Here is a 27,883-nt window from a genome sequence, read left to right on the forward strand (position 1 = left end):
AAGTCTCCTTCCTCTCATCTAATCAACAAATTGTCCAGGAGCTGACACAACTCTGAGCAGTGAAGTCAGGTGTGCTGAGTCACTCCCAAGAGGAAAGGAGCACCCAGGGACACAACACAGCTGTCACAAAAGCTCTCTGCAAAATGTCCCAGGCCTCAAGGAGTGCTGGGAACACAGGTTTGGTTGTTTTTGGGGATTTTCTGAAGTGGTGGGGGAAGAATTTCCTTACGTTGTTCTTTTTCCTCTGCTGCTCAAAAGCATTTCTCTGAGAGGCGAGCTCGCTCTGGAGAGTGGCAATTTCCTTCTCTTTGCCTGCAACCCTGAATTAACAAAGGGAATCACAAACAAGTCAGGAGACATTGAAGAAATTCCCAGTGAAGCACTGACACCCTTTCCCACACACTAACTTGCCTTCCCTTCTCTTTTCAGCTCTCTCTGAAAAGCTGTTTTCACTGACTTGGCAGCACTGCCTGCTTCCCACTGCTCCCTGAACCACTCAGCCTGAGCAAACCCATTGTAAAGCTGTTGTTTGCCTACAACAGGCATCTGCACACATTTAGCAAGGCCAGGGAAAGGCAACACATTAGCTGAGGGTAGAGTCAGCCAGCCCACGCCAGTACAACACCACAGAACAGGCACTGCCTGCTGGATGAGAGTGTTCCCTTTCAAGCACCTAATCCACAATTTGTAAGTCATTTAACTTGAAAGACAAATAATTCAGCAAGCCAAAAATGCATGACAGTGGCAATTTTCTTAGCACAATATAGCATTAGCTTCCACACAGTTATTTAATGTGCTTCAGCCCCACATTATAACACACTTTTACCCCTGAGGTTTTCCCTGGAAGAGATTTCCAGATGATTTTGTAATAGGAACAACCCTCTGCTAAGCTGAAGTTCCAAGGAAAAAAACCTGTCACTTTTGCTTGAAACACCAACATTTAACTCTTGAGCCATAAGCTGAGCTGGCATGCATTCAAAATAACATCAGTCAAGGCTTGCTTCTATGGTGGGCACAACATATTGCCAGCACTGTCTGTCTGCAGGAGATTACACCTGAGGATTAGCAGTGTGAGCACAATCTCCCATGCTCAACTTCTGTCAGACAGTAATTTAATTTATTTCTTTTTTACCGGCCACTTCACATAGTCTGATATTGTACATTTGGCATTTATTTCTGAATTTCCTGAGCAATTAAGTGAACTGAATAAATTCTGTCATGCATTCAACAACCTGGCAGTACTCACACTTGCAGAAGCTCCTCGCTTTGGACAGCCAGAGATGCCTACAAAGAGATCAGAGATGTGTTAGGAGCAGAGCAGCAGCAAAGACCAGGATGTGCCTTGTTCACCAGGCACTGCTGTAACACCAGAAAGCTGCACTCTGGGCCTTTGAGGGAATCCTGTGCAGCCTCCTCTGGCCAGGAACACAGCAGGCATAAGAAGGAGCACAAGGCTGCAAATCCATGTGATAAAAGGAAGCAGGAATAGATATGCAACAGCCAGAAAAGCTGGCTCAGTACAACCCAACCCCAAAGGTGCCCCTGGATTTCCATGGGCAGTGCAACTCCTGGTTTCCCATGCCATCCATGCAAGCTACCACCACTCACTTTTGACTTCTCTCAGTTACACTGCAATTGGAAGCTGTACCTGTTTGCAGTTCTCCTGCTTTAACTCCTGTATTTGAGCTTTGAAAGATTCATTTTCTTTTTGCACATCCTGTTGAAAGAAAAAAGGCAACATATGCTCATGTATAAATAGATATACACCCACAACACACACACTCCTCAAGACAACTTCTATCAAAACTTTACCTGTAACTGTTTTACTTGGTTTGCAATTTCTCTTTCTTTTTCTTCCACCATAGCTTTCAACTTCTTCATTTGTTCTTCTTCCCCTTTCAACCTGCAGAGATGGTTTAGTAAGGAGAAAGGGTTAAAGTAGGGGAAAAAAAATGTTAAAGAATTTATGCTAAAAAGGGACAGCCACTCAAACTGGGACAGTCTGAGCAGCAGAAGATAAATACAGATAAATACATTTTGTGTGTTGAGGCTGCCTCAGGTACCCCACAGCGGCTGTACCAGAGCTCTGCTGGGAGAGCAGCACATCCCAGGAGCTGCTTTGCAGACAGATCCCTTTCTGGCACAGACTCATACAACCTTCCTCTGACTTGGAGCAGCCAGACAAAGCAGAGGAAAGCCTGGCAGCGTTTCTCCATAAAACAGGAGCTGGAGAATTGGCTATTGCATCTCAGCCTGAAAATGGCACAAACTGGATCTGCTACCAACTGAGCCACAGGCACTGCAACCCTCCAACATGCTGAACAGGAGGAGGAATTAGCAGTAGACAGGAGAAGCAGCAGCAGTTCCACTGTTAACAGAGCCCTGGGTGCACATTCCCAGTGTGGGAGCAGCACAGCTCAGGGCAGGGACACCAGGCATGGCAGCAGCCACCAGCACTAATAGCTTATTTTATCAAAGCCCATGAAATTCCTGACAGCAATTCAAACATTCCAACTGAAGATAAACTCAATGCGTATTCCCAGCAGGCACTTGAGGAACTGCTACTCTGCATACTTACAGGTTCTCCATGTCCTGGACTTGGGATGCAGCAGGTACCTGAAAAAGTAATTGCCAGTCTCATTTTGATGGCATAGTTTTCAAATTAACAGCACAAGGGGCAACACACAGCTTGCAAGACACTTGCCAAATAAATACCAGGAATTTTGCATCAGGCATTGCTCCAAGAATATCTAAATACATAATGGATTTCAGAAACAGAGCTTACACCAAGCATCCCAAACTTCACACCAGCCAACTGCTCTCCATTCCATCTTTCCCCTGGGATAAATGCCTGTGTCTAGACATCCACCCAAAATAAAAAGTTCAACTCAGTCTCCTCCTTTTACCATCAACAAAAATCCAAACTGAGCCAGACCACCACCTTATTGGAAAAATTCTTCCATTAAGTAACACCTGGCTTTGAGGTTGTCCAGTTGTCTGCTCTCAAGTCCAGTGCAGGAAATCAAAAGTCAAAATATTCCAGCCCCAGGGAACGGCAGGAAGGAGTCAGGCTGACCACTTCAAGAGATGCTGTTACATTCAGTTACAGCCAAAGCTCCTGCATGACCAGAGCCCTGCAGAGATGCTGCTTCAGCCTGGCAAGGAGGTGGCTGGGACACAGCTGGGACTGTCTGAAGCTCCAAGGCTTTCAGACCACCAAAGCTCCTCTTTATGCACGGTATCATCCCAGTTAAAACCTCCCAGAACTTGCTAGCCACGTAAAACCTGTTTTGGATGAACACAGCTGAACTAGTGGGCTCTCTGCACTATAAACAGCTTAGTCAAGTTGGATTTAAAGCATCTCTAAGCTGAAGCCAATGCAAATCCTCCCTGTGAGGTAGAGGAGAAAAAACAGCTTCCTGTTCAACCAAGCAGCACTCCCAAGCCACATCCACTCTGCAGGCTGTACCTGTTGGAGTTGTTGCAGGTTCTGTTGCTCCAGCTCCTGAACTTTACTGGTCAATTGTGCAATTGTATCCTTCTGACCCTTTGTATAGAAAAAAAGCAAAGTTAGAAGTGTGGCTTTATTTTTCTCAGCCAGACAAGCTGCAGCAGAACTTATTTCCCTTCAGAATATTAAAGCAGCTTACCTGCAGGCATTCTCCTTTCTTAACAATCTCTTTCTCCTTCTCTTCCAATAAGGCCTCCATGGTTTTCACTTGCTTTTCCTTCCCCTTCAACCTGTGCCATTGAACAGAGACAAACACAGCATAAACCCTTTGCTCTTTCATCCATGTGGAAATAAAACATCCTATGCTTTGCAGCACCTAACAAAAGCAGCATCTGTGATCAAAGGCACAAGCACAATTCACCTACTAAAAACCAACGTGTGAGCACTTCCACTGCAGCCTGGGTTAGCAGGAGATGCCCTTGATCAACGGCACTGCTCATTAGGTGAAAGCAAACTCTGTGCTGACACATTGCAGGGGTTTCACAAATGTGTGCTCTCCTCATCCAAAAACACTTCTCTGCCCCTCCCCAGCTGGGGATACAAGGGACTGACTGATCATTTCCCCACCTCTACAGCTCAGGTGTTACCAAAGCAGGTTTTCCACTATGCCTTGCCTACATCCCTCCATCCTGACTTGTATTTAAGGGGTCAGTAAGGTGTGCACAGGGCAGACCAGAATTAACAACTGCACTTACAGAGTCTGAAGTTCTTTGACTTGTGATGTTATTGTCACCTAAAGAAAATAATCAGCACTTCAGTTCAATGCACATGGAAAAGGCACATAAATGCTAAAAATTGCTCTATGAAGAAACACAAGGAAAAATTACCATGTTCAAAAGAGGCACCATTTATTGCAGTGAGCATAAAAGCACTTTTTTTAATTACAAGGCACCAAGTTGTCTCCAGCTATTTACATTCCCCCCATTTAAAATGTGACTTCCAAAGCAGCAAAGGAAACAGTGCAAATGGGAACAACAAGCAGGCCCACAGAGACACAGAGGAAGAAGCAGAGAGTGACTGTGACCACCATCCCACTGGCAACTGCAGCTCCAGCCACAGAGATCATCCCTGGCCATGGAGAGCTTTGCATAAGGAAGTGCTTTTTGGGTGCTCTCTGAAAAGTCAGCACTCCCTTAAATTCCCATTCTAAGGCTGAATATGAATTGAAGACATAAGATTGAGTGGGAATGTTGCTTTTGAATGCTGTGTGAAAGCCTGACAGTGGTTATCTGTCAATCCTCTACCACAACACAGCAGGAGTTCCAGGCATTCCCAAAAATCTCTCTTCTGCTTGCAGGAGACCAAAAGGTGCACAGATACATCACCTTTGGAGCAAGCATCCCTCACAGAGCATTCCAGAAACAGCAAACCTAAACTGCATTTTTTTTTTCTGGGCTCTGACAGTTCCAGGGAAGGAAATACACACAAATAAATCCCTCAGTTCCTGGAAATTTGCTTTGGAGGAAAAGCCCAAGACGGAAACACATTCTGTGAAGCTTTGCCTAAAAAGGACAAAACTCTTAACACTGAGAAGGGGGTGACATGTTGGAATGTAGCTAAAGGGACTGAAAAGAGTGCAGACCAAAAACACAACCCACACAAACAAGCACACTTCCTGACAGCACAATGGATTGAGCTGCCTGCAGAATGGGCTCCCTAAGGAAACGTGGGCTTCCCTTGCTTTGGATGCCAGACAGCAATCATGCCAAAAAAGCCCATTTTCCTTCATCCCTGCATTCCTGATAGCTAAAGTAAAACTGACTGTGCCAAGACTGAACTCTTTTTGGGCACTGGGGGAAAAAAAATCCAGTCTTGGCTTTACCTGGAAACCAGATACTATCTGGGCCTGTAGTATTGCTCCAGCAACACAGAAAAGCCAAGACAGGAGCAGTAACTTCAGCAATTGAGATTTCCAAGCTGCCAGCCCCCAAGGAAGCCCCAGGGATTCATGTTTACTACAGGGACAGCGTGCCCAAGGCAGAGCTGATGTTGCAATTCATTGCGCTATAGCAATTGTTGCCAAATTTCATACTGATGGCCCAAAAAGCTCAGACTTCCAGAGGTGTGTGGTTTCTGAAGGACATCATTAATTATCCTACATTTTTATGGCTTTATATCCAAGAACAGTGTAGCCTCAGCATGAAAAAGTTCCTTACCCAAGGACATTCACCAGTGAAACAGAACACACTAGAACAGAAACGAGTGAGCAGCACACCCAAGGCAAGGCTGGTTCACACTGCTGCCACTGAAGTATTTTACCTGTTTTTCCATCTCAAGCTGGGAATTTCCTACTTCTTCTTTCAGAGCCTCTATTTCCTGTGTCAAAGCCTTTTCAATGACAAAACAAGACAGGGTTGGACAATGGAAACACAAAAACACCACAAAAATGGATGCTACAGATTGATCACTGTAGAATGCCATGCAGTAAAACAGACAAATGTGGTTGTAGCACCAACACACAAAGGAATTGCAAGGATTGCACAGGGATACCTGAACAGTCTTCTCCTTGCTTGCTACTTTTAGGATTTCAGCTTGTAGGAGTTCTTCCACTGATTTTATTTTTCCATCCTTCTCATGGATCCTTAAAAAGAGCAGAAAAACAACATAAGCTGGCTGAAAAACACGTGCTGCTCAAGCAAATATACAAAATTTAGTCCTTCTATCACATCACATCCCATCACCAGCCTCAGGGATCCACAGTGGGATCAGGCAGGGGAAACAAACAGGAAGAATAAGACTGGGACTAGTGCAGAACCAGCTGGCTTTATATAACCAGTAGTTCACATGCTAAATCAATACTATTACAGTCAAAAAATGCAAATTAAGGTATCAAGAGTGCCTGGAATGACACATACTTAAAATCAGCCCTCACTGGACACTCCAGAAAGTATTTATCAACTTAAAACACACAGGGGACAATCCCATTCCTTTTCAAGTGCCTACTGGACAAAAATGATTATATGACAAATCAGAGCAATTCCTCACCTAGTCAAAGCCAGGTTTATGAAATTAAATGCTTAGCAGAGCAGCAACTGGATTTTCAGCAGCTATTGATCTGGTGTGACATTTCAAAAATGAAAATGCTTCCTGCCACACACACACTTCACCCAGTCAGAAGCCAATCATTTCAGGGAAGCAATACACTTGTAGTCACGGAATAAAGACAGAGAGAATTAATCAGAAATTAGATCTGTGCAGTAACTTACACTTTCTGCAGTTCCTCCACCAGTGATTGGAAGGAAACCTGTTAAAAACAGAGCTTCATCTTAGGAAAAACAGAACAGAGCAAAACAATCTGTGAATGTTGAGGGGTGAGGATAGAGAGCTGGAGCTCTCTGGCACTGGATAAACTATGTAGCAGCCTAATATTTTATTTATCTGGCTGCCCCTGAGAAAATTCATCTCCAGCTCCTGGCAAACCAGTAATACTAAGCTTCCTGCAAGCTCCAGGGAAACAAAAGCAAACCCACGCCACCTTTAGCAGGAGAGGGTGAGGCTCAGGACCATAATTTCATCAGCTGCCCTTTAATACTGACACTACTGCACATCTCTACAGGGTCACTGTGCCTCCCCGCTTCCATACATGATTTTCTAGGAGCTAATTGCCCTCCTGAGGTGTCCAAGCAGAGCTGGATGTCAGGGAAAGGCAGCTCCTGAGCAGCACATCAGAAGTGACAACACTGTGACAGTGTCACTGAGCAAACACAAGGAGAAGGGGGATAAGTGACACCTGCAGAGTGTGGATTGACACTGGGAAGCTCAAACATTCATCATGAAGCTGAGGCAGTACAAGCTGCCTGCCAGCCATGCCTGCTGCTCCAGGCTTCTGGAAAAGGAGGTCCACAGCCATTTCAGAGCATGGCAAACTCACAAAATTCACAGGATCACTGGGCTGGAAGAGACCTTCAAGATCATCCAGTCCAACCCAGCCCCAACACCTGAACTACAACACCCAGTGCCACATCCAGGCTTTGTTAAACACACCAGGGACGGTGACTCCACCACCCCCCTGGGCAGACCATTCCAGAACTTTATCACTCTTGATGTAAAAAACTTTTTCCTGATATCCAACCTGTATTTCCCTTGGGGGAGCTGGAGGCTGTGTGCTCTGGTTGTGTCAGTGCTGCTGGAGACAGAGCCCAGCCCCAGCTGAGCACAGGCACCTTTCAGAGCTGTGCAGAGTGAGGAGGGCACCCCTGAGTCTCCTTTTCTCCAGGCTGAGCACCCCCAGCTCCCTCAGCCATCCCTCACAGGATTTGTGTTCCAAGCCCCTCACCAAACCAGTTGCCCTCAAACTAAACCAACCCCCAGGCAGCACTGACTGGATCCTGAACATCTGCCCTGCTTCTGACACTTCTGCAAAGGGAAGATTTGACAGAATCATCAACTCCCAGACCAACGCTGAAAGAAAACAGGATGCTTTGCCAACAGGCTTCAAAGGCATCTCCACCTTCTTCCCTTGACTTTTGCAACCACAGCAAGATTCTTTCAGATTTAGTTTAGGTGTAATAAAAGTTTTAGATGAAAAGTACTACCTGCTCCGATTGCTGAATTTGCAGGCTTTGAAGTTCTTTTCTCAGAGATGAATTTTCCGTTCGCAGGGCCTTTGAAAGCAGACACACAGATAATGAAAGCCTCATTTGTGGGGGGAAAAAGTGTTAAGCTTGACAGAAAAGTAATTTCTTTTAGAATAAGTGAAAGACTTTGAAAGTGTGGAAGAGACCCCCCTCTGCAGGTGTTGGAGCCAAAGTATTCAACAGACTAATTATTCACCATGGATAACTTGGAGTGGACACTAATTTATAGGAAATTAGGGCAAGGTGGGAATGCTGTAACTGAGCAGAGGGGTCAGAAAAACAAATGCAACAAATCATGTTACAGCCCATCTTTTGTACAGCTCATTTATTTATATCTATTTACATAATATTGGGATTCTCCCACAGACAGGCTTCTCACCACTGTGGGAATATAAATAAAAAATATATAACACCATGGGCTTTAACAGTCTAGATCCTATTCTGGAGTCAATAGCATCCAAAATACGTAAGAATTAAAAGATGCCTCTGTACAGAAAGGCACTACAAGAATAAAAATCAAATAATCTAAACATCATTGTCAGCATTATTAAAAATTTGTAAAATATTATTTGAAACAAATAACTTGCAAAATGCCACCATCCCTGGGGGGATTTAAAAGCCATGTGGGTGTGGCACTTGGGGATGTGGTTTGGCAGTGCTGGGGATGGTTGGACTTGATCTCAGAGGGTTTTTCAGCATAAAGGAGTCTATGGTGTGCACACAGCTTTGCCTGCTCAGTGACCTCAGGGTTTACAACCCCTCCCCAGCACAGGGCTGGCAGCAATGCCCCTGAATTCAGGCACCTTAAGAAAGGGAACACTGTCTTGGCTGTGCCCAGGTGGACACAGATTTCCAGCAAGAGCCAGCTCAAAACAGGGATTTCTGCACTTCCTCTCCAGGCTTCTCATCACTACCTTCTTTACAAATAAACAGGAAGGAAATAACGTTATCACAATCCCAGAAATGTCACTAGTTCATAATCCACTTAACCCTTCAGATTATCAACTAAGACAAAAAAAACCCTGGAGTTTTATAATACCAAGTTTTTACAAAACACCCTTTCCTAAAAGGAGGTTTGTTGGGGATTAAATCAAATGTACAGCTCTAGAAATATATTCCCATTATTTCAAAGGGCATTTTAGCAAGATCTGCCCTAGACTAAGCAGAGAGAAGCATTTATTCTACCCCACTGATGATCATGCTTAGTCTATCTTGCAGGAAAGGTTTTAACCTCATCTCCACAAGGTGCTTTTCCTGTTCAGAAGGAATTCACACTGAGCTATGAGCACTCCAACGTTCACTTTGCACAAGAGCACTTAATATCTATTTCCCCATCAAAAGATAATAAGAGGGATTTTACCTTCAGCTCCTCCTCTTTAGTAGCCACCTGGATGAGTCCTGCCTCAAGCAGCTCTTCAACTGTCTTGATTTTATCATCCCTCTCTCTCATGCTGAAAAAGCAAGAGTGAAAATTAAGGAAAAACAGAGTTTAACTTTGAAGGCAGCTAGCTATCAACAGTAACCTTACTGCCACCAAAATCTTTATTTTAGCTTCTGACACAGAACAAAGTTTCTTACCTTTTTTCCATCTGCTCTATCAAGTCTTTGTTTGTCTATGAAGAAAAAAAAATAGGGCCATCATTAATTGGATCGATAATGGTTTGGGATTTAAAAAACAAATAACTGGAAAGCACCAACTTAACCAGAAGCTTGGTTATAACACTAATAAAGGAAGAAAAACAAAGTAGGGAGAGAAAGTCCTCATGGCATATGTGTCTAATACTGATGCTGGAAAAAAAAAAATCCATCTTTCAGGGGAAGGACAGATCCAGCCCAAATGCCTTGATGGTTTTACACTGCTGGACTTGCAGCCAGCTCTGAAAAATCTGCCCTTTTGAGCATTTATCAGAACCACAAGCTCCACCTGAGGCTCACTCAGCAGAACATTGATGATTCTCAACACCACCACATTGTGAGAGACCAGATGGGAAACATAAACCAGCTTCCAAGCAAAATCTTCTCCAGTCCTTCAGACAGGACACCAGAGCAACCAGAGCCAGGGGAGCAGTGCCTGCAGGTCTGGTTCTCCACCAGGAGAAAGGGAGCAGCTCCAGAATGGAGCTCCTGACTAGCAGGAGTACAGGCAAAGTTTCCTGTCCTGTCAGTCTTTTTCCAGTGTTTCAGGAAGTTTTCTCAATCCACAGTGGTGCAAAGTCAGGGATGTTCATATGGGATCTCCCAGAGAACATCCCAAAGGAGATGGAGCTGAACAACACAACAGCTTTGAAGCTGCAGCATCCTGTGAGCACCAGTCTGGCTGCAGCAGGTGAGCCAGGGGCAAAAACACAGAACAGGAGGCAAAAGACAACACAATGTTTGGAAGTTTTCTACTTCCAAAGGTCAGAGAGGTTGCAGAAATAAGTTCTTGCTTGTGTTAAGCTATACAGGCCTTCAGGAGTGGGAAAAAAAAAATCCAGATTTTGTTTGGACACTCCTGACTAGGTCTACAAGACAGTCACAACTGCCTTACTTGACCCTCCACAGAAGAGAAAACACCTAAAAAAGCATCAGGTTTGGACATCAACCAGCTCAGCCTACAGGGAGGTTAAGAAAAGACACTGAAAAAATTAAAAGCAGAGAAGATACTTGATAAAAGCTCTGCAAACACTGGCTGTACCTGCTCAGACAGGAGAGTCTGCAGCTTCTGAACTTCAGCTTGCAGAGCTGTGTTTTGATCCTTCAGAACCTGGAAGAAAATTGAGGTATTTTATCAGTTCAGAACTGCAGAGCCTAAATACAGCTTTTCCATAATGGCAAAGAGGCAATTAAATAGCACAGAAGTCATTACAGAGAGTTCTCTGGAAGCTTCAAGACTACAAAGAGTCCTTTCCTTCTCTGTCTTGCTCTTCTGTATTAAGGACAAAAGTATTGTCCTTATGTCCCATGAGAAATTCAGCTGTTACCATCTTTATTCCCTGGCAGAGAATCAGACAGTACCAAATGTGAGAAGCTCAGAAAAAAACACATTTTCCTCCTAAAGCAGCACCAGCATCGTGTCAAGATTTAATAACTGCCTCTTACAAAACCCTCATCTGGTGAAGAAAATCATCCAAGATCCCCTTTTTGAGTTCCCTTCAGCTATCTCAGTGCACAGCAAGGACTTGGCAGTCCAGCAGCAGAGAGGTTTGCACAGCTCCCACACCTGGTCCCACTGAAGGCTGGGAAGAGGTGGATGGGGAGGATAAACAGACTTTGCCTCTCCTCCAGCATTCCTGCTCCATACAATGGTCACAGCAGCCCTTAAGAGAAAGTATTTTAAAATCCTCCTCTCTTACTGCTTTTTGTCTTTTTGAATACTTGCTTGGTGATTTACAAAAGTGAAAAGCAGGACATGTGCTCTGCACTCCAGCCCCAAAATCTTACAGGGAAAACACAGGCAGGAAAGGACAGCAACAGTGAGGATTAAATGCACAGCTCTGTTTTGAACCTGGCTTTCCCTTCTTTCATGTGCCTGGGAAAAAAACAGCACTTCCTTAGGTGGAAGCATTTAGAACAGCACTGGTCTGGTTTCTGTTTGGGATCAAAGAGAGGAGGAAGGAGAGAGCAGCAGTGCACATAATCTTCATGCTGAGAGCACACAGTGGATTTCTGCACCATCACGACGCTGATGATCTGCATTCATCTCTCTGTTCACCTCCCAAGAACTGCTGGATCTGCCTGCAGGTGATTTTTGCCATCACTTTAGCACTGAACTGATTACAGCACATAACCATTCACAACACCTCTAAGGCCTTTTTCCTGGGAACACTTACTACAGAAACCATCACACTAAAAGGATGTTCCTATTCCTTCTCACATTCATTTTCACCTCACCTACCATTTAAAATGTTCCACCACAAAGCCCTGAGAGTGTCACTAACTTGAGACTTGCCCACTTCCCCCAGCCTGCCACATCTCCACACAGGTTATACACCTGTGACCCAGCACACAGGAGTCAGTCAGCAGCTTTATTCCAAAAATCAATTGAAATTGTGCTTTGTTTCCTATTTCATTAATTGAACAAACTTCTTCCCTCTTCTCCTCTGACAGCTTAGAGAAACTACAGAGCCTTGGCAAGGGACTCTCATCAAAACCTCTTTGAAAGTGTCACTTAAATACAAGAATCAAGTTTACTACCTGCTTCAAAGAGCTGCAGGAGACTCCAGAGGCTTCTCCTACAAAAGCATCCTGCCTCTGCCACTGCCCACTCACTCTGTTCCTCACCAGAAAACTCACCAAGGTGACAGTGGCAGCATCAGAGGGACTGACCTCACACCAGAAACATCAGAGGAGCAGCAGCACCCACCACAGGCTTTAAAGGAGTTGAAGGGATGGAGTCAGCACCTCTCTCTCTGTTTCTAACAGCCCAGGTTCAGAAGAAAAAGGCCAAGGTGGCAGAGGGCAAGGAGGAATTAAGCTGCTCTCTGCACACACCACCCAGAAACAAGCAGCAGCTTTGCTGTGCAGAGCCCAGATGTCAGAACAAAAGCTTCAGCAGTTCAGCTGCAGCCTTATGAGAAAATGTGGAAAGAGGCAGAGTTAAAATAAGCATTTTTACATCTGCCTGACAGAAAACAGAGGCTTGGCATGTTCATCCAAGCAACAAAAGTTCCAAACAAAAGCACCAAGGCCTTGAAAGGCACATTTGCAAGTGGAATGCAGGGAAATCACAACAGTTTTTACTGTCCAACCTCTTCTTGCAGAATTCAAAGCCCTCTCTCTCCACAACTCAGACACTGCATTTAACTTGTGCTGTCCCACCTCTCACTCTGCTGTGACATCCCCCATTGCTCCTGCCTTACAAACACAATACTGTAATTTACATAAGTACCCAAAAGTCAGTTTAATTTCACTGTTCTGCTGTTGCTCCACCACCTCTGGAGACTGGAAAACTTACTGAAAACAAGCACAAAAACACCTGTTCTGTATCTTACCTTGAATTCTTCTTTTGTGTTTGAAATCTGAGCGAGTTCTTCCCGAAGCTGATCTTCAAGAGTTCTTATTTTGTCATCTTTTATGTGAATGCTGAGACACAGCAGAACAGTTAAACACGTTTCCCCATCCAAGTCTTAAAAAAGCATGATTGAAAAGAACATAAAAGACTGATAAACATTGTTTATCAAATCCCAGAGCTATTTACCTTTTCTGCATCCTTTCCAGCTCATGTGCAGCAGCAGCCTGGATTATAAAGAGGATTAACACAGACTTAGGATACATCACATGATTCAATCAACCTTTCATTCCACAATATTAAAAAGCTAGAACAAGTCATTTGGCCTCTCAGCACATGACTGAAATCAAGAGTTAAAGGGGTAAGCTTGTCTTCATGCACTTTTACAACCCCAATCTACAAGCATGCAATTATACAAAGGGAAGACCATCTCCAAGAGATTCATTTGACAACTGGGATTATCTCTAATTAAACACTTCATTTCCACTTCTGTAATGAACAGGCCACATAGCAGCAACACAGGGACAGCATTTTGTTTGGTTCTAAAAACATCTCTGTGGTGAGGCAGGGGGAGCTGTGGGCTTTGGGGTTTTTTTGGGGGGGTGTTTATGAATCTTGTATGCAAATGCCAGGCCTGCATATTCACAGCCAGCTGTGCTTGCTCCTATGAATTGTCCTGCACTCTGCATGCCTGAAATCTAAACCAACCAAGCAAAATGCTTCAGTAGCTTGGATATCCAAGTACAAGATTTTGCTGGTGAAGGAAGGGGAAGAATTAGGCCTCCCACCAGCTCTAAGAACTGCAGGGAATCAGATATTAGCCCAATCCGGAAGCCTCACACCATTAATGTGCTTAAGCAGAGCTTGCTTAAAGCCAACAGATCAGCATTTGCATTTATGACAGAACAGGTACTGGGAAGGGAGGAAAATCAAAACAACTGTTTTACCTGTTCATTTGTCAGAGCCTGTAACTTCTGTACTTCTGATTTCAGGGAGAGGTTCATATTCTGCAAGACCTGAAGGAAGGAAAAAAAGAAATGAATTTGCAGTTCACACACAGATAGTCTTTCACTCTCCAAGGTGAAGTTTCAGGGGATTTTTTGAAGGAAAATCCTCAAGTTTCTTTATCAACAGCTTTCCCAGCATCTAGCATTGGCCTTGCCTAGAAAGAAAAGGCTGTTCCTAGACCCAAAGACAGCAGCCTTGGGGGCTTCATTTTATACATGCAGCCAGATCAGCTGGCATTTGCACAGGCTTTTATTGTACCTTGAGCTCTTCCTCCTTGCTGGTTAAGTTGGCACGTTCATTGCCCAATGAGTCCTCCATCTGCTTGATCTGTATGTCCTTCTCTGCAACCCTGCACAAGGGGGAAACAGTGACAGATCAGCACAGAAGATGTGGATGGAAATGGTGCAGGATGCATCAGGCTAAACCCAAAATACACCCTGGCCCTTTAGTCCAGCTCCTACTCCAAATCCTGCTGACTGTACACTTTGGGTCCAAAAGCTTTTCCATTTTAAATGCTGTCTGCTTGCCAAAATATTTATGAGACATTCCCTAGCTCTGAAGCACAACTAGCATCCCATCTCCCAGAGGGAGAAGCCTCCTGGCACAGCCCAAATAATAACAATTCTCATGGTCACGCACATTCCTGCACGCTGCACTGACCCTGCACACAGGCAGGGATAAACAACAGAGGAGATGCTGCTCTCTGGAGCTCAGAGCTACAGCAAAACTCCAAACCTGAGGCCAGACAGGGAAGGGAAATCTGTAGGAAGGTGTTTCCCAGCTCCCAGGTTGATCTCATGAGGAGTTAAAAGCACAGACAGCAACATTTCCTTCAGCAGTGCCTCCCAAACGCTCTGCAGGTGAGTGAAGGGAAGGTGGCAAGCACTGAAAGGCAGCAACACCTCCCAAATCCCAGAGGAAATGGATGCTCACACTTTCTGAAGTTCTTCTGCCAGGACTGATGCCGAGCTCTGCAGGAGGGGAAAGAAAAATAAAACCAAATAACTGGAAGTAAAGCAAGTCAAAGAATCCCCATCTACACTGAGCCAGGAATAGCATTTGTCTGGTTATTTTAAACTGGCACAGGATGCTTCCAACTATTTCCTGGCTAAGGAACATTGAAGGAATACCAGCACATTGCAATGGCCCTTCCCCTCTGGCCTGGTGCAACATGAAGGGAAAAAAGACCCCTATTATTGTCTTTTTTGTCCTTCACTAGATTCAAACAAAGCCACGGGGCTCACCAGCACTTCCCTCCCAGGAACTGAGTGCTTTATGGGATATAATGCTGACAAACAACTCAAATTAAAATAAATAAATAAATAAATAAAAGAAAAAAAGAAGGGAAAAAAAAAGGAAAAAGGGGGAAAAAAGAAAAAAATAAAAAGGAAAAAATGAAGAAAAAAGAAAAGAAAAAAGAAAAAAGAAAAAAGGGGAAAAAAGGGGGAAAAGAGAAAAAGGAAAAAAATAAAAAAGAAAAAAAGGAAAAAAAAAGGGGAGAAAAAGAAAAAAAAATCCTGCACAGTGCATCAGGAGTTGTGTTGTTAACTGAAACAACAGCACAAATGCAGCAAGTGGCATTTTTCCCTCTGGAAAAAGCCTGTCCTTAGGCTGTCACACACAACAGGGCATGAGAGACCCAGCACACTGGCTTTGAAGGCCTCAAGGGACCTCTGTGAACTTCCATGTTCACAATTCCAGTCCCTTTTAACAACTAAAAGAGTTTCACCACCCCTGATACCCAGAGCAGGATACAGCCCCAACTCCCTTCTCCAAAGTGTTATTTTCACCCCCACTGTCCATGGTGGAAAAACATCCCTGAACTTTCATGGCTACTTGAGGCTACCTGAGGAAAGCACACACCTCCAGCACCCTCCCTGTGTAACTCACAGCTAAGAAGTCAAATTTCCCTAGGAATTTATTTCCAAGGCACTTAAAGGGATGAGAGGAGCAGGTCATGAAGATGCTGGAAATCTAGAGTGGCTCTTCCCTCACTGCTCTCCCTACCCAGTGGGTTAAAGCACTTCAAGCAAAGCCAGATTTTCAGCCTGATGTCAAATTTAATCAAATTCCATCAAGCACATCCATGATTAAAAGAAGGCAGCACTCAACTGCATAGGAACAACCTCCACTTGTGCCCCCAAAGCCTTTCTGAGCTGATTTCTGTGACCTTCTTCCACATGGAGGCAACTCCAGTGATCCTGAGGCTTTACACAGTGTTTACAACAGAAATAATGTCTGTAAGAAACTAGTTAAACCAAAATATTAAAGATTAAAATAACTGAGAAAGGTATTCTGCAGTTTTGGTGGGGTTTTGGTGTGATTTTTTTTTTTTTGGCTTCTGCACAGAAATCAGCACTAAAATGAACAGCTAGCTTGATACAGGAGCTACCACAAGGGAAAAAGCACAATCAGGTGGTTCACAGGAGGACTGCAGAAAGACCAGAAGAACCACAAGACAGAATTGTATTCATGCAAAGCTACAGGACAAAAAAACATTGAAAAAGGTACTATACCCTTTAGTTATAATTGAAAGCCACTAAGGAAGGAAATAAGTGGATTTCCCCCCCAAAAAAAAAAGAAGCTTAAAGTTTTAAAACAGTTTAAGGAACATTAGAAAAGAGGATGCTAACAAGTCTCTGCTTTCAGCATTACATCTCATACCCAGCTACAAAAAGTCTTACTTTTAATGAAAGTTCACAAGACATGACTACGAAAGAAAGTCTGAGAACATGCTGTACCTGGGCTGCCATTTGTGAATGAAACTTCTGAAGCTGAGCATTCAAAGCATCATTCTGCTCTATCAGCTCCTTGTAAGAGAGCACAGAAAGAAAAGCAGGCTGAGATCTGCAGCTACTCCACTTTTGCTAGGATTAGCTCTTAGCCATGATTATGTTAGTAAGAACAGTTCAGCATTTACATGTCAGACACTTTACAAAAGATGCTGGGTTTTTTCTCCCCACTACAAACAACCAGTTGGAGTGGAAGCACCAGAACCTGTTTTGTATCGAGGAAAAACATTCCCTGCTCCACCATAACCCATTTGGTTTCCCTGAGGCCCTCAAGAGCTATGTCCACGCTGCCTCTCAACCACCTGATGCCAGGAGGAGTGAGATCACACAAAAATTAAAGGTTTGCTGCTCTGCCAGGCTGCTCCCCAGACCATGGATCATTTCACAACTTGGGAAATGGGATCAGCACCTTTCCCTGACTTGCCCCAAGTGTGAGGTGGCCCCACACCTCCTCAAAGCAACACACACAAGGTCTCACTCCATAAGCAGGGTTTTTCATCCTTTATTCAGTGGGAAAGCTTCACTAAAACAGCATTTCAGGGATATTTCTGTGTTTCCACAGACACAAAGTGAAAGGGAAAGGCCCAAACCCTTAAAAAACTTGAGGAATACTACCTGCATCTGCATTTGCATGGAGTCCTTCTCAGTAGCTCTCTTTTGCTCAGCCTCCAATAACTGCAGCATCCTCTGCTCCAGCTGCTGTTTTGACACCATTGTATCAGTAAGTTTACTGTGCAAGCTCTGGATTTCATTGTCTTTGGCCACAAGCTTATTCTGCACATCTGTAGCAGAAATGTCAGGATTTTAATTCAGAAGTCAAAATTTAACTTTGGGGGAAATAATTTTCACTGTAAAGGGGAAGGCTGATTAGGAGCCTCACTCCAAGGCTCAGCTCCCCCACCAGCATTCAGACTGCCTGGGATCCCAAAACACTTTCCCCAGGGGTGCTGAAGCAGGGCTGACTTCACCTGAGCTTTCTTTAAGACATTTACTCAGTAATGCCCTTTTTTCTACAAATGGCAACAGCCAGTTCACTGCAGTAAGCATTATTTGGGAATTTTGTGATACGTGCCTTGTTGTGCTGCTTCATGTTCTGCTGTTCTTTTCCTGAGATAAGCCTGGATTTCTTCCCATCTTCTCTCTGCTTCCTGCTGCTGGACCTTCACATGAAGAAAGAGTTGATGAGAAGAATTTAATTAATTTCTTTACCTTTAATTTCTTTTTGAAGCATTCAGAGTGCATCTCCCAGTGCTAGTCCCAAAACATATGGCAATGAAGTGAAATTGTTTCTTGTTTCCATTAGGGCACATCAGAGAGACAGAGTGCTCTGTAATCCTCCTCCTAGACTAGTTCAGCCTATTAATTTGAAAGGCAAATTGTGAACAGGATTTCATTATAGGCTCTTAACAGAATGGTTTCTGTAATATGAAAATGTAGCATCTTTGCCCTGATAGTTCAGAATTAACACCAGAAGCCAGACCAGCCAAGCATCACATAAATCTGCATTCAGTAATTAAAACATCTCAACTCTAGATATCAATTCTCCACCTGCCAGGGCAAAAGGCAAGGAGAACTTCTGGTATGTAGAATTTAACTGCAAAAATTAAAGAAATCATGAGCTCTGGATTGACATTCTCACCTGAAAACACTTTCTCCTCTTAAAAAAACCAAAAAGCAAAAGACTTTTTCTTCCAAAGAAACAGAAAGAGATTCATCCAGAAGCCTGTTCACTTACATTTTACCTCTTTAAGAAGTATATTTATTTTAAAAATTAGGCATACATTTAAGCAAAGGCATGTAGCTTCAAATAAAAACCACACAAGGACAGTGCCATCTGGATGAATGGCTCTGAAGTACCAACTCCTGTTGGAATTGTACTCTCACCGAACTGGAATTGTACTGTCACAGAAAGCAAAGTAAAAAGCTTAACTGATGATGTTGAAAAGATATTTACCTGGAAGGTAAGTTTCACTTCACAGGAAGGTCTGTAACCACTCAAAACCCAGTGCACTGAACCAAACCATTAAACAAACCCCAAGGCTGGCTGAGCCCATCTGAAACAAGCAGCTCAAGCAATTCCCCCCCGCCTCACATCCCAGCTCAAATAAAACCCTGAGCACAACCTGACAGGCAGAGCAAACCCCAGGCACCTTGAGCTGAGCCACTGCCTGCTCTGCATTCTTCTTCTGGAGCTCCTCTTGCTGCAGTTTGCTGTTCTTCTCCCCCAGCTCGTTCATCAGCCTGGCGTAGTCCTGGCGCAGCTTGTTCAGCTCTGCCGACTGCCTGCAAACAAACAAACAAACATTGCCACAGGTTTGCTACTCAAATGTCAACAGCAAGTCCTGTATTTGCAACCAAAGGGTGGGTTTGGGGTGTTTTCCCCCACTGAAATTGTTTTATCCTAGGAAAGGGATGAGGGTCAGGTACTCCTGGCCACAGCAGGAGAACCATGGCTCCTGGTCAGCAGCACAAGGCAGCAGCCACAAGCCAGGGTCAGGAGATAAAGGTCAGCAATGAGGCACAAGCAGCAGCTCCTGGAAGAGGTCTGCAAGCTGACTGGCAAGATTTGGGCAGGCTGATGTCAGCTAAAGAGGCTCAGCATAAGGAAAGGTCTCACATGGAAATTCACATTCTTTTCCTTTTCCCATAAAGGATTATTGATCCTGGCTTGCTGAGGACTGCTCCTCCTGGACTAACTGCACACATTTCTTCAGAATATTTGTTGCCTCCTGGCCTTGACCTGACTATTAACTTATGGAGGTATCTGATGCACTTTCTCAGCTGGGAGAGGAGATGCATTTGTTCAGCCCAAGGGAATAATTTTAAGAGGCTCCCCTTTGTGCCTAAGCAAGTAAAAAACATTTCATTTTTATCTCAAGTTTGCTTGAATTAAAGGCTTTTCAGGATAACTGTCTGAAAGATGATGATGCTTCATTTAAATGAACAGGACACATAAAATGAGGGTTCCACACCCTACTCTGAGCACTTGACATTGAGTAATAAATAGCTGAGAGAGGATATTGTGTCAGCTGAGGAGTAGCCCAAGTCATAACTCCCAAAAGACAATTTTTGTTTCTCTAAACATTTGCAACACCAGCAAATAAATCCAAGTGCCACCCCAGCAGCATCAGTAACTGCAGGGTATTGATATGTGAGTTTAGAGCTGCTGTTCTCCCAAGAGGCCACAGTCAGCACCTCTCCTAAAGCCCCAGGGGAAGGATACACACACACACCCTGCCAAAAACACCAAAGGTGCTTGAGCACTGCGCACTTCTTTCTCTTAAAGCCTCAGCAGCACAGCCTAAAAGCTCAGGCTTCAAGTTGAAAAAAGGCAATTATTTGTTCTGAAAGCCCTGGCTCAATGCAAACACCACCAACTACCTGTTCAGCCCAAAATATTTGTGTTCCCAGCTTAACCACTAATTCAGAGACAGCCAAGGACTTGGAAACAAAAGAAGCAGAAGCCAGAACAATTCTTCAGGGGAGGCTCAAAAACACACAGAGCTCCAAAGAGCTGCCAACATACTTGCTCTCCATTTGATTGGTGGAAGTGCTGACAGCATCTCTCAGGATACCATTTTCCTGTTTCAGGTGGCTTATTTCTGCCTCCATCTGCTCACGGAGCTGCTGGAACTGATGGGGAAAGAAAGATCAATTCCATGAAAGATTAGGCTAAGGAGCAATAAAAACAAAATAAAGCCGCCTGTAGAAGTAGGTAAGATATCACAATAATTTCAGTAAATAAAACTAAGTGGATTTTTTGGGAGAGGGGGAGCTTTGTTCCTTCCTCACACACCAGTTCTTAAATTAAACTGTGCTACTGAGACCCTCTGCTCAAATCAAAGCACAGGTTTCTTTTTATATCAGTGCATCAACCTATTTATCAAGGCAACCTTTTTTATTGTTTAAAAGGCTACATAAGTGTTACTCAGAATACCAATTGCCCAGCTACATAACCTGAGATATTTATCAATAACTGGATACCAATATATCACTTTTCCAAAGGGAAATAAAACAAACATGCTGTGAATTATCATTAGATAATCCTCATTTGCTGTTCTTTCAACAAACCAGGAAAAGTAACAAAAAACTAACAATACACAAATTACAGCATACAAACTGCAAACAGCTAGTTCTCATCTAATATTCTGATTTTCAGCAAGGTTCTAAAGCTGAGGCAGAAAGAAGCCTTGATAATCTAAGGTTCAGAATGGTGTGAACAAAGAAAACAGACAGAATTTAAAGAGAAAAAAGGGACTCTGCATATGCAGACACAGCAAAGCTGGTCCTGGAGCCCAAAAGTCTGCTCTGAAAATCCTTGAGCACACACAACACTCTTCCTTTATCAGTGCCAGTCTGTAGATATGGTTGACACCATTCCAAGACCCAGTTTCATCAAGTGGATGATTCATCAGTGAGCCTTTCTCACATGAGAAAATCCAAATAAATGTTTGTGTAACAGCCCAGCAGCAGGGAGCAGTCCCTTGTAGGGCAGCCACCTCCAGTTCTGCCCCAACAAACCTGACAAGCTGGCCCTTGGACGTTTATTGGGGGGTTCTTTTCCTTGATTTTTTTAGTTTTTAACGCCGACAAGATCCCAAGAGAAGCAGGGGCACAATCACAAACCCCACCCAAGCTGTGACCATTTTCAGCTCCTCTGCCATGCTGCAGCACATCAGCAGAGGGAGCAGGACCAAGCATTGGATCATCTGTATTTCCTTTCTCCAGCTCAGCCTGGGACAGCAGCACTTGCTGAAGTCTCCCAGGTGTGCCCAGGTCTCCTTCCCCCTTCCCCAGCCAGCAGCAAGACCCTCTCCTTGTCCAGTTATCTACACAGGTTCCAAGGAAGCTTCCTCTGCTCCAAAATTGCAGAGATGCTACTCTCCAAAGGGCCATGACAGAAGATACAACTTTGAAGTTGGGAAGGTCACATGTTGGGCTTAATGCTGTGACATCCACACAGGACAGAATGACTAGAATGAAATCTAAGCATAAGATGGGCCATTTTCCTTAGAAAAATCTAAGTTAAACTTTTAAATCTGATGAAACAAACCTTCTAAGGTCACTCCATTACAAAGCAACTAAAATAGAAAGTAACAAGTGTCTTAAAAAAATACAAGTGGCTGCTCTTCAAATATTTCCAGCAAAGCACTCCCTCAGGCACTGATATTTCATGTGTATTATGCTATGCTGTCACTCTGTACTATAATCTTAGAGACATTTATCTGCTGGTAAATGATCATCAGCATTAGTGGCTCCCTTAAGCTGAGTATTTCAATTAGACTTTACACTTTAATTGAGTAACATTTCAGGAGAACACCAGGAAGGAAAAGTCACCAGATCTGGGACCAGCTGCCTGGCCAGCACTGGGCTTTACACACCTCAAAAGCCACCTGTGAGAACTCCCCTTCCTTTAAACCAGGAAGCTGCCACAAAGTTTTGCAGTGATTTCTCAGCAGTTATGCACGAGCACCAACTCCAGGAGTTTTGGCAAAGCATTTACCTTTATCTTCATCTGCTGGGACTCTTGGTAGCTGACGTGGATTTTGCTCTGGAAGGTGCCGTGCTCCTTCTCCAGCGCGTTGATGCGCTCGCGCATCTTGGCCGTGAGCAAACCGTTCCTCTCCTTCTCTGCCACCAGCTCCTGGGGTGGAAGTGACAGCAAAAGGGAAACAACTCACCCACTGCTGCTTTATAAAGGCTAAGTGTCTTTAAGGTAACTACAAATACAGCTAGTGTGCATCAAACCAAAGTTGCTGGAGTTCTGGATGCTGAGAATTTTAGAGACTCTGTGTTGACAGACTCTGACTCCCAGGAGAGCACTTCAAAATTTGACCTGAGGCTGTGGAACAGGCTTCCAAAATTGATTGATAAACACAGGGATTATGGGTGCATAGTTGACTAGAAGTGAGTAATATCACAAGGTGGAAAACTTAGAGTTTAGAGGTTTACAATATAGCAATATATATACAGAGCAAGATAGAAAGTTTTAAGGCAGAAGCTAGTCCTTCTTCTTCACCTTCTTCCTTCTTCTTCACCTTCTTCTCCATGGGTTTGGGTGGTATTTTGTAATTGGACAGAAAAGTCTGCACTGCGGACTTGGAGTGATGAGTTATTGCATTAAAAGTGAAAATTATTTAAGTGCTATTTCTTAATTAGATCATTTAGCCTTAAAAAACCTTATAGCAAAAGATTGTTAACCATTTTATACCTAATTAGTGAAGAAGTGCAGAACTCACTACCTGTAAAACTGTAACATAAATGAGAAATAATAAACACCTAAGTCTGAACACAAACTATAGTCTGGAGTACCTTCAATCCCAACCTCAACAAGAGAAAAAAGAAGCCAAAAACCAACATTTAATGGTGTGAGGATCGAACTCACAACCTCCCTGAAGTCAGCATGAAATCTTTGTTCAGCAAATTCACAGAATCAAACCAAACTTCCAAAACCTTACACTGATCCTGTATCACCATAAATCTCACGTTTATTAAAAAGTTTACCAATTTAAACACTGATCTTGCTTTGTCTCAAAAGAGGTGGGAGTCTCATTTCTATCAAGTCTGGCCAAATCACAGAGTCCTAACAACCAAAATCACAGATAGCACAGAGGACAAAGCTTAGACTTTCATCCCAAGTTTAGCAAAATGAAGAACACAGGTAAAGCACCATGACAAAACAGAGCACTTTAGAGCAAAATAATTGCTTTGTAGCAGCTTGCAAAGCCAACAGCTTTGCCACAGGAGATGGGCTATTAGTGCACTACAAAGGCCAGAGAAGCCCTGAACCCCACCAGCATGATGCCATATTATAGCTTTCAGATGAAAATATACATTCCTTTTTAATCTTTTATTAGCCAGTAATTCAACCCAGACACCTGAGAAATCCACAGAGCTGCTTCTCTGCAATATAAATGCTCTTGCTGTAGTAAGCAAAACCATTAAGTGCAGCTTTCAGCAGCTGCCATCACACAAATAGGAATTTGTACCACCCAAGCTTCAGGTGTTTTCAGCCACACAACTCCTAACACTGCCAGGGAGTCTTGACACAATTTAAATGCTCTAAATTATTAGCCTGAATACTCTCCATTTCTTTGGAGTAATTATAGTCTTTTTCACCTTTTAGTTTAAATAAAAGCTATTCTGTCTTGTAGATCAAACTCCAAGTTTTAAGCCACTTCTGCAAATACAATACAGACAGCTTGAAACAAATATTTCTCCATGTTTTTTTTAACTAAGATGCAATTAAAAGAAGGGCACCAGGACACACTGCAGCCTCCTCTATCCCTACACCAATCCTACCATTCACTTGCAGGTCTCAATAACCCAGCTACCCTGTCAGGGCAGAACCAGAGACCCTGGGAAGATTAACTTTTCCCCAGTTTGTGTTTTGCCAAACACCTCTGAGTCTTGAGGTACTCAGCTCTTGCCCTCATTTATCCTCTCCAGGTATTATCTCTATCAAGATCCCTGCAGGAATCACTCTGCACCTTAAAGCACCTTTAGCTTTTGAGAGTGCTTTCAGAGAAACACATTAACTGGGAGATAAGAGCTTTTATCAGTCTAGCTGAGCTTTATCCCTTGTTTGTCCTGATACTTCAGCATTGCAGCAACTTTGCTTTTATCCATTTTCTCCCAGCTTTTCCTTCCCCAGTTCAGATGGGAAACACCCCCAATGACTCCTACCTCTCTACAGCTCCTGCCTCTCCTTTACAAGCACCACTTTGCAGATGTTTTTTCCCCAACCACATCTGCATTTCCCACACTCAGATTCCTTCACCCATTCCCTCTACTCCTTCAGCAGCAGATCCCTCTCTCCAATTTTATTCTGCAGTCCTGAGCCAGTTTCTTTTTTCCCTCCAAACATATCACAAAGCCCTTTCTCTCTATAATTACACATTGACTATCCCAAACATCTTGATCCCACTTGTAAACACCTGTGTCCTGCCAGCAGCTCACACAACACCCACTCCCTTCTTCCCCTCTCATCTCCCAACTCCTGCACCCTCTGGCCACTCTGCTCCCACCTTTGGCCACCCAGCTTTCTGTGCCCAAATTATGTCCCACAGAGTCTATCATGTGCTTCCAGACCAGCCAAAACACATCAATCTTTCTCCCAAGACTCCAAAATTCCCATATCTGCCTCATTATTTGGTCTGCTATAACTGTTTTCCTCTGAAACATTCATAAAAAGTAAATTTTCATAAACTAGTTTTGACAGTGATGCATCAGGATCCCTGCAAGTCCAAAGCAATCAGAGCTGCACTTCCAGGGGTAAGCAGGCAGCCTGCACTTTGTGTAGCTTCCTTCTTGAAGAAAAGCAGTGATTGTTGTGCCTAGAAACACACAGGCATGTGAATGCTACACTATGGACCAAATTAAAACTGTGATGCAGGAAAGACATTTCATATTTGCATCCACAGAACAGTCTCACAGTGGTGAAGGAAGTGCTTTTAAAAGATTTGAAAAGAAAAACAGGCTCAGTAAATTGAACTCCCTGGAAAAACTACTGGATAAAAACTGCATAAATACAATGTAAAAATCAATTGTAGTGTCTTGGTAAGCTTTTTCAGTAAAAATATTCCACCTTTTGGCTTATAGTAAGCTCAGTAAACCAGCATTTGCTGGCTGTTAGTTCTCCAAACCCCTGCTCCTCTCTACACCCATGAACACCTCAGTATTTACCTGGGAGAGCTGCTTGCACTGCTCCTTTGCCACAGCTGCCTCCTCCTTCATTGCTGTGAGCATCTTCTCCTTGTCCTGGAGCTGGTGCAGAGCTGCAGCTGTCTCAGCCTTGCTGGCCTGCAGCAGAATGACATAAAAATAACCACTAGTAGTGGCACAGCACACTAAAAGGCAAGGCAGCAGAGCAAACCTGAGGAAACACTCCCTCCTGCTCCCAAATTTTCCATCTGCACTTTGGTGCACTTGGCACCACCACCAATTCTGCCACTAATGGATTCACCAGGCAAAGAAATGCATTTTGAAAACATGGAAAGCAATTAAGAGGGTAAATGGGCTCTTAAGGTGCTTCCCATTGGAAGAGAGCTGCAGTGGGGAAAACAAAGAACAGCCATTAAGAGAAATAATGGGAGCAGATGCAGAGATGCTGAATCAGTCAATAACTGTGGCTGGAAGGACTTCCAAGATCAGCTGGTCCAGCCCACGCTCAGGGCAGGTATAATCCAACAAATGTAATTGCTTGAAATATCTCACCACAAAGGGAAAAGGAAACACTGATCTGGTGTCTCCTTCCACTCCCCAGGAGAGCCTCCAGCTGATGTAGTTACATTTCTGCTGGCACACTGACACAAAAAGTTTCAGAGATACTCCAGGGAACAGACCTAGAGGAACAATCCCCATGGTCCTGCTACTTGCATACAAGTCCTACAAATGAAATAAATGCAATAAAGAGCACAAATTCTATGTGTTTGTGCTCAGATTTAACTCAGTGAAGTGTGATGGTTGTGCAGATTCAGCCCTTGAAGGTTTCAAGCCCAGACTGGATAAAGCCCTGAGCAGCCTGTGCTGACCTCAGAGCTGGTGCTGCTTTGCAGAGGAGGTTGGACTACTTGGACTTCACTCAATGAAGTCTGAGAAGTGAAGAAGAAAAGAAGTGTCAGTCCCACAAATGGACCCTAAATTTGTTTGGAAACTCTCCTTTAGCGATAATGTGCATGCCTGCAGTACAACACACTGTCAGGGACTTGCATGAGCTACAGAGACAACACAATTCACACTTCCACCTACAGAAACCCACTTTTTTTTGTGGTCTATAAACCCAGGAACTAGTTTTCATCCTAAAGGATCAGCTTTAACACCAAACCTTCCTTTAAAAGAAAAAAACCAAAGCAAGCAGGGTGGCTGCTCAAAAAGGCAACACCATTCCAAGGGCAGCACTACTGGGTTTCATCCTTGGAGGTTTTCAAGATGCAACTGGACAAATTCCTGAGCAAATTGCTCAGAATTCAGTATTGGACCTGTTCTGAGCAGGCAGCTGGACTGCAGAGCCTCCTGAAGCCCATCCCAGGCCAAACTGTGCTGTTATTCTGATATATTGCATGAATTGGACTGACACGTAGCCAGTTCTGCATTTCTGCTCTGGTACCGAGTCTGCAGAGGAACACAGGATTGCGAGAGCTCAAGTGTGACACACAGGATGTGACAAGCACAAAGTGACACCCACAGTGAGTCACGGCAGGGAGGAGTAGGTGTGTGCCCAGCAACAGGACAAGGAGCAATGGCCACAAACTAAAACAAAAGCTGCACTTCAACATGAGAAAGAGCTGCTTTCCCTGGAGGATGGCAGAGACCTGGAACAGCTACCCAGGGAAGGGGTGGAGTTTTCCTCTCTGAAGACTTTCCAAATCCAAATGGACACATTCCTGTGTCACCTGCTCCAGGTGACCCTGCCTTGGCCAGGGGCTTGGACTGGATGGCCTCCAGTGCTCCCTTCCACCCAGATTGTGAGATTCTGCATTGATAAGATATTGGTGGACACCATTCTCTTCTGTCCTGGCTACAAGAATTAAAAAGAACTGCCAAGCACTGGCACAAGCTGCCCAGAGGGGTTTTGCAGCCATTCCCTGAAGGCTTCAGGATATCCAGACCGGATAAAGGTCTGAGCAGCATGGGCTGACCTCAGAGCTGGTCCTGCTTCAAGTAGGAGGCTGGACCACACCAAACCCCTTGAGGTCCCTTCAAAGCCTGCAGTGCCCCAAAATCCTATGAAAAATATCCAAAGAAGTCAAACTACACTGTATAGACTTGCAAAACACAGAATTAGCTGATCAAGGCAAGCACAGCTTGTTCTGAATTCCTCCCGTAGCTTATCCTATTTACACATCTGGGAAAGATCACTCCCAAAAGTCACCAGCCATCCCTCCCTGTGCCAACACACACGTGTCAGCAGCAGCATTCCTGCTTTATTCCTTGCTCTCCATGGCCATGCCTGCTCTTCCCAAGTGGCCAGAGCCACCCCTGGCGTGGCAGACAGCAGCACAAA

At 44.0% G+C, this 27,883-nt stretch overlaps 1 protein-coding gene across 8 annotated transcripts in view; it reads right to left on the minus strand.

The window, feature by feature from the left end:
- Positions 1-27,883, minus strand: part of KTN1 (kinectin 1) — a 58,365-nt gene that overhangs the window by 19,188 nt on the left and 11,294 nt on the right. For 5 of the 8 annotated variants that reach the window (XM_041413379.1, XM_041413387.1, XM_041413431.1 and 2 more), the window contains 27 exons: positions 25,564-25,680; positions 22,382-22,522; positions 20,405-20,511; positions 19,029-19,161; positions 17,951-18,038; positions 17,494-17,660; positions 16,828-16,896; positions 15,020-15,057; positions 14,345-14,435; positions 14,026-14,094; positions 13,268-13,305; positions 13,062-13,152; positions 10,766-10,834; positions 9,667-9,701; positions 9,449-9,539; positions 8,047-8,115; positions 6,718-6,755; positions 6,002-6,092; positions 5,771-5,839; positions 4,207-4,244; positions 3,651-3,741; positions 3,470-3,547; positions 2,579-2,616; positions 1,813-1,903; positions 1,649-1,717; positions 1,247-1,284; positions 230-320 (listed from right to left, as the gene is read on the minus strand). In XM_041413379.1, coding sequence (XP_041269313.1) covers positions 230-320; positions 1,247-1,284; positions 1,649-1,717; positions 1,813-1,903; positions 2,579-2,616; positions 3,470-3,547; positions 3,651-3,741; positions 4,207-4,244; positions 5,771-5,839; positions 6,002-6,092; positions 6,718-6,755; positions 8,047-8,115; positions 9,449-9,539; positions 9,667-9,701; positions 10,766-10,834; positions 13,062-13,152; positions 13,268-13,305; positions 14,026-14,094; positions 14,345-14,435; positions 15,020-15,057; positions 16,828-16,896; positions 17,494-17,660; positions 17,951-18,038; positions 19,029-19,161; positions 20,405-20,511; positions 22,382-22,522; positions 25,564-25,680 — 2,145 coding nt within the window. The remainder of the gene's footprint in view (positions 1-229; positions 321-1,246; positions 1,285-1,648; positions 1,718-1,812; positions 1,904-2,578; positions 2,617-3,469; positions 3,548-3,650; positions 3,742-4,206; positions 4,245-5,770; positions 5,840-6,001; positions 6,093-6,717; positions 6,756-8,046; positions 8,116-9,448; positions 9,540-9,666; positions 9,702-10,765; positions 10,835-13,061; positions 13,153-13,267; positions 13,306-14,025; positions 14,095-14,344; positions 14,436-15,019; positions 15,058-16,827; positions 16,897-17,493; positions 17,661-17,950; positions 18,039-19,028; positions 19,162-20,404; positions 20,512-22,381; positions 22,523-25,563; positions 25,681-27,883) is intronic. The other 3 variants (XM_041413396.1, XM_041413439.1, XM_041413405.1) reach the window with 2 other exon arrangements.

Source organism: Onychostruthus taczanowskii, unplaced genomic scaffold (genome assembly GCF_017590055.1).
Source record: "Onychostruthus taczanowskii isolate IOZ18803 unplaced genomic scaffold, ASM1759005v1 scaffold103, whole genome shotgun sequence".
Taxonomy (NCBI): Eukaryota; Metazoa; Chordata; class Aves; order Passeriformes; family Passeridae; genus Onychostruthus; species Onychostruthus taczanowskii.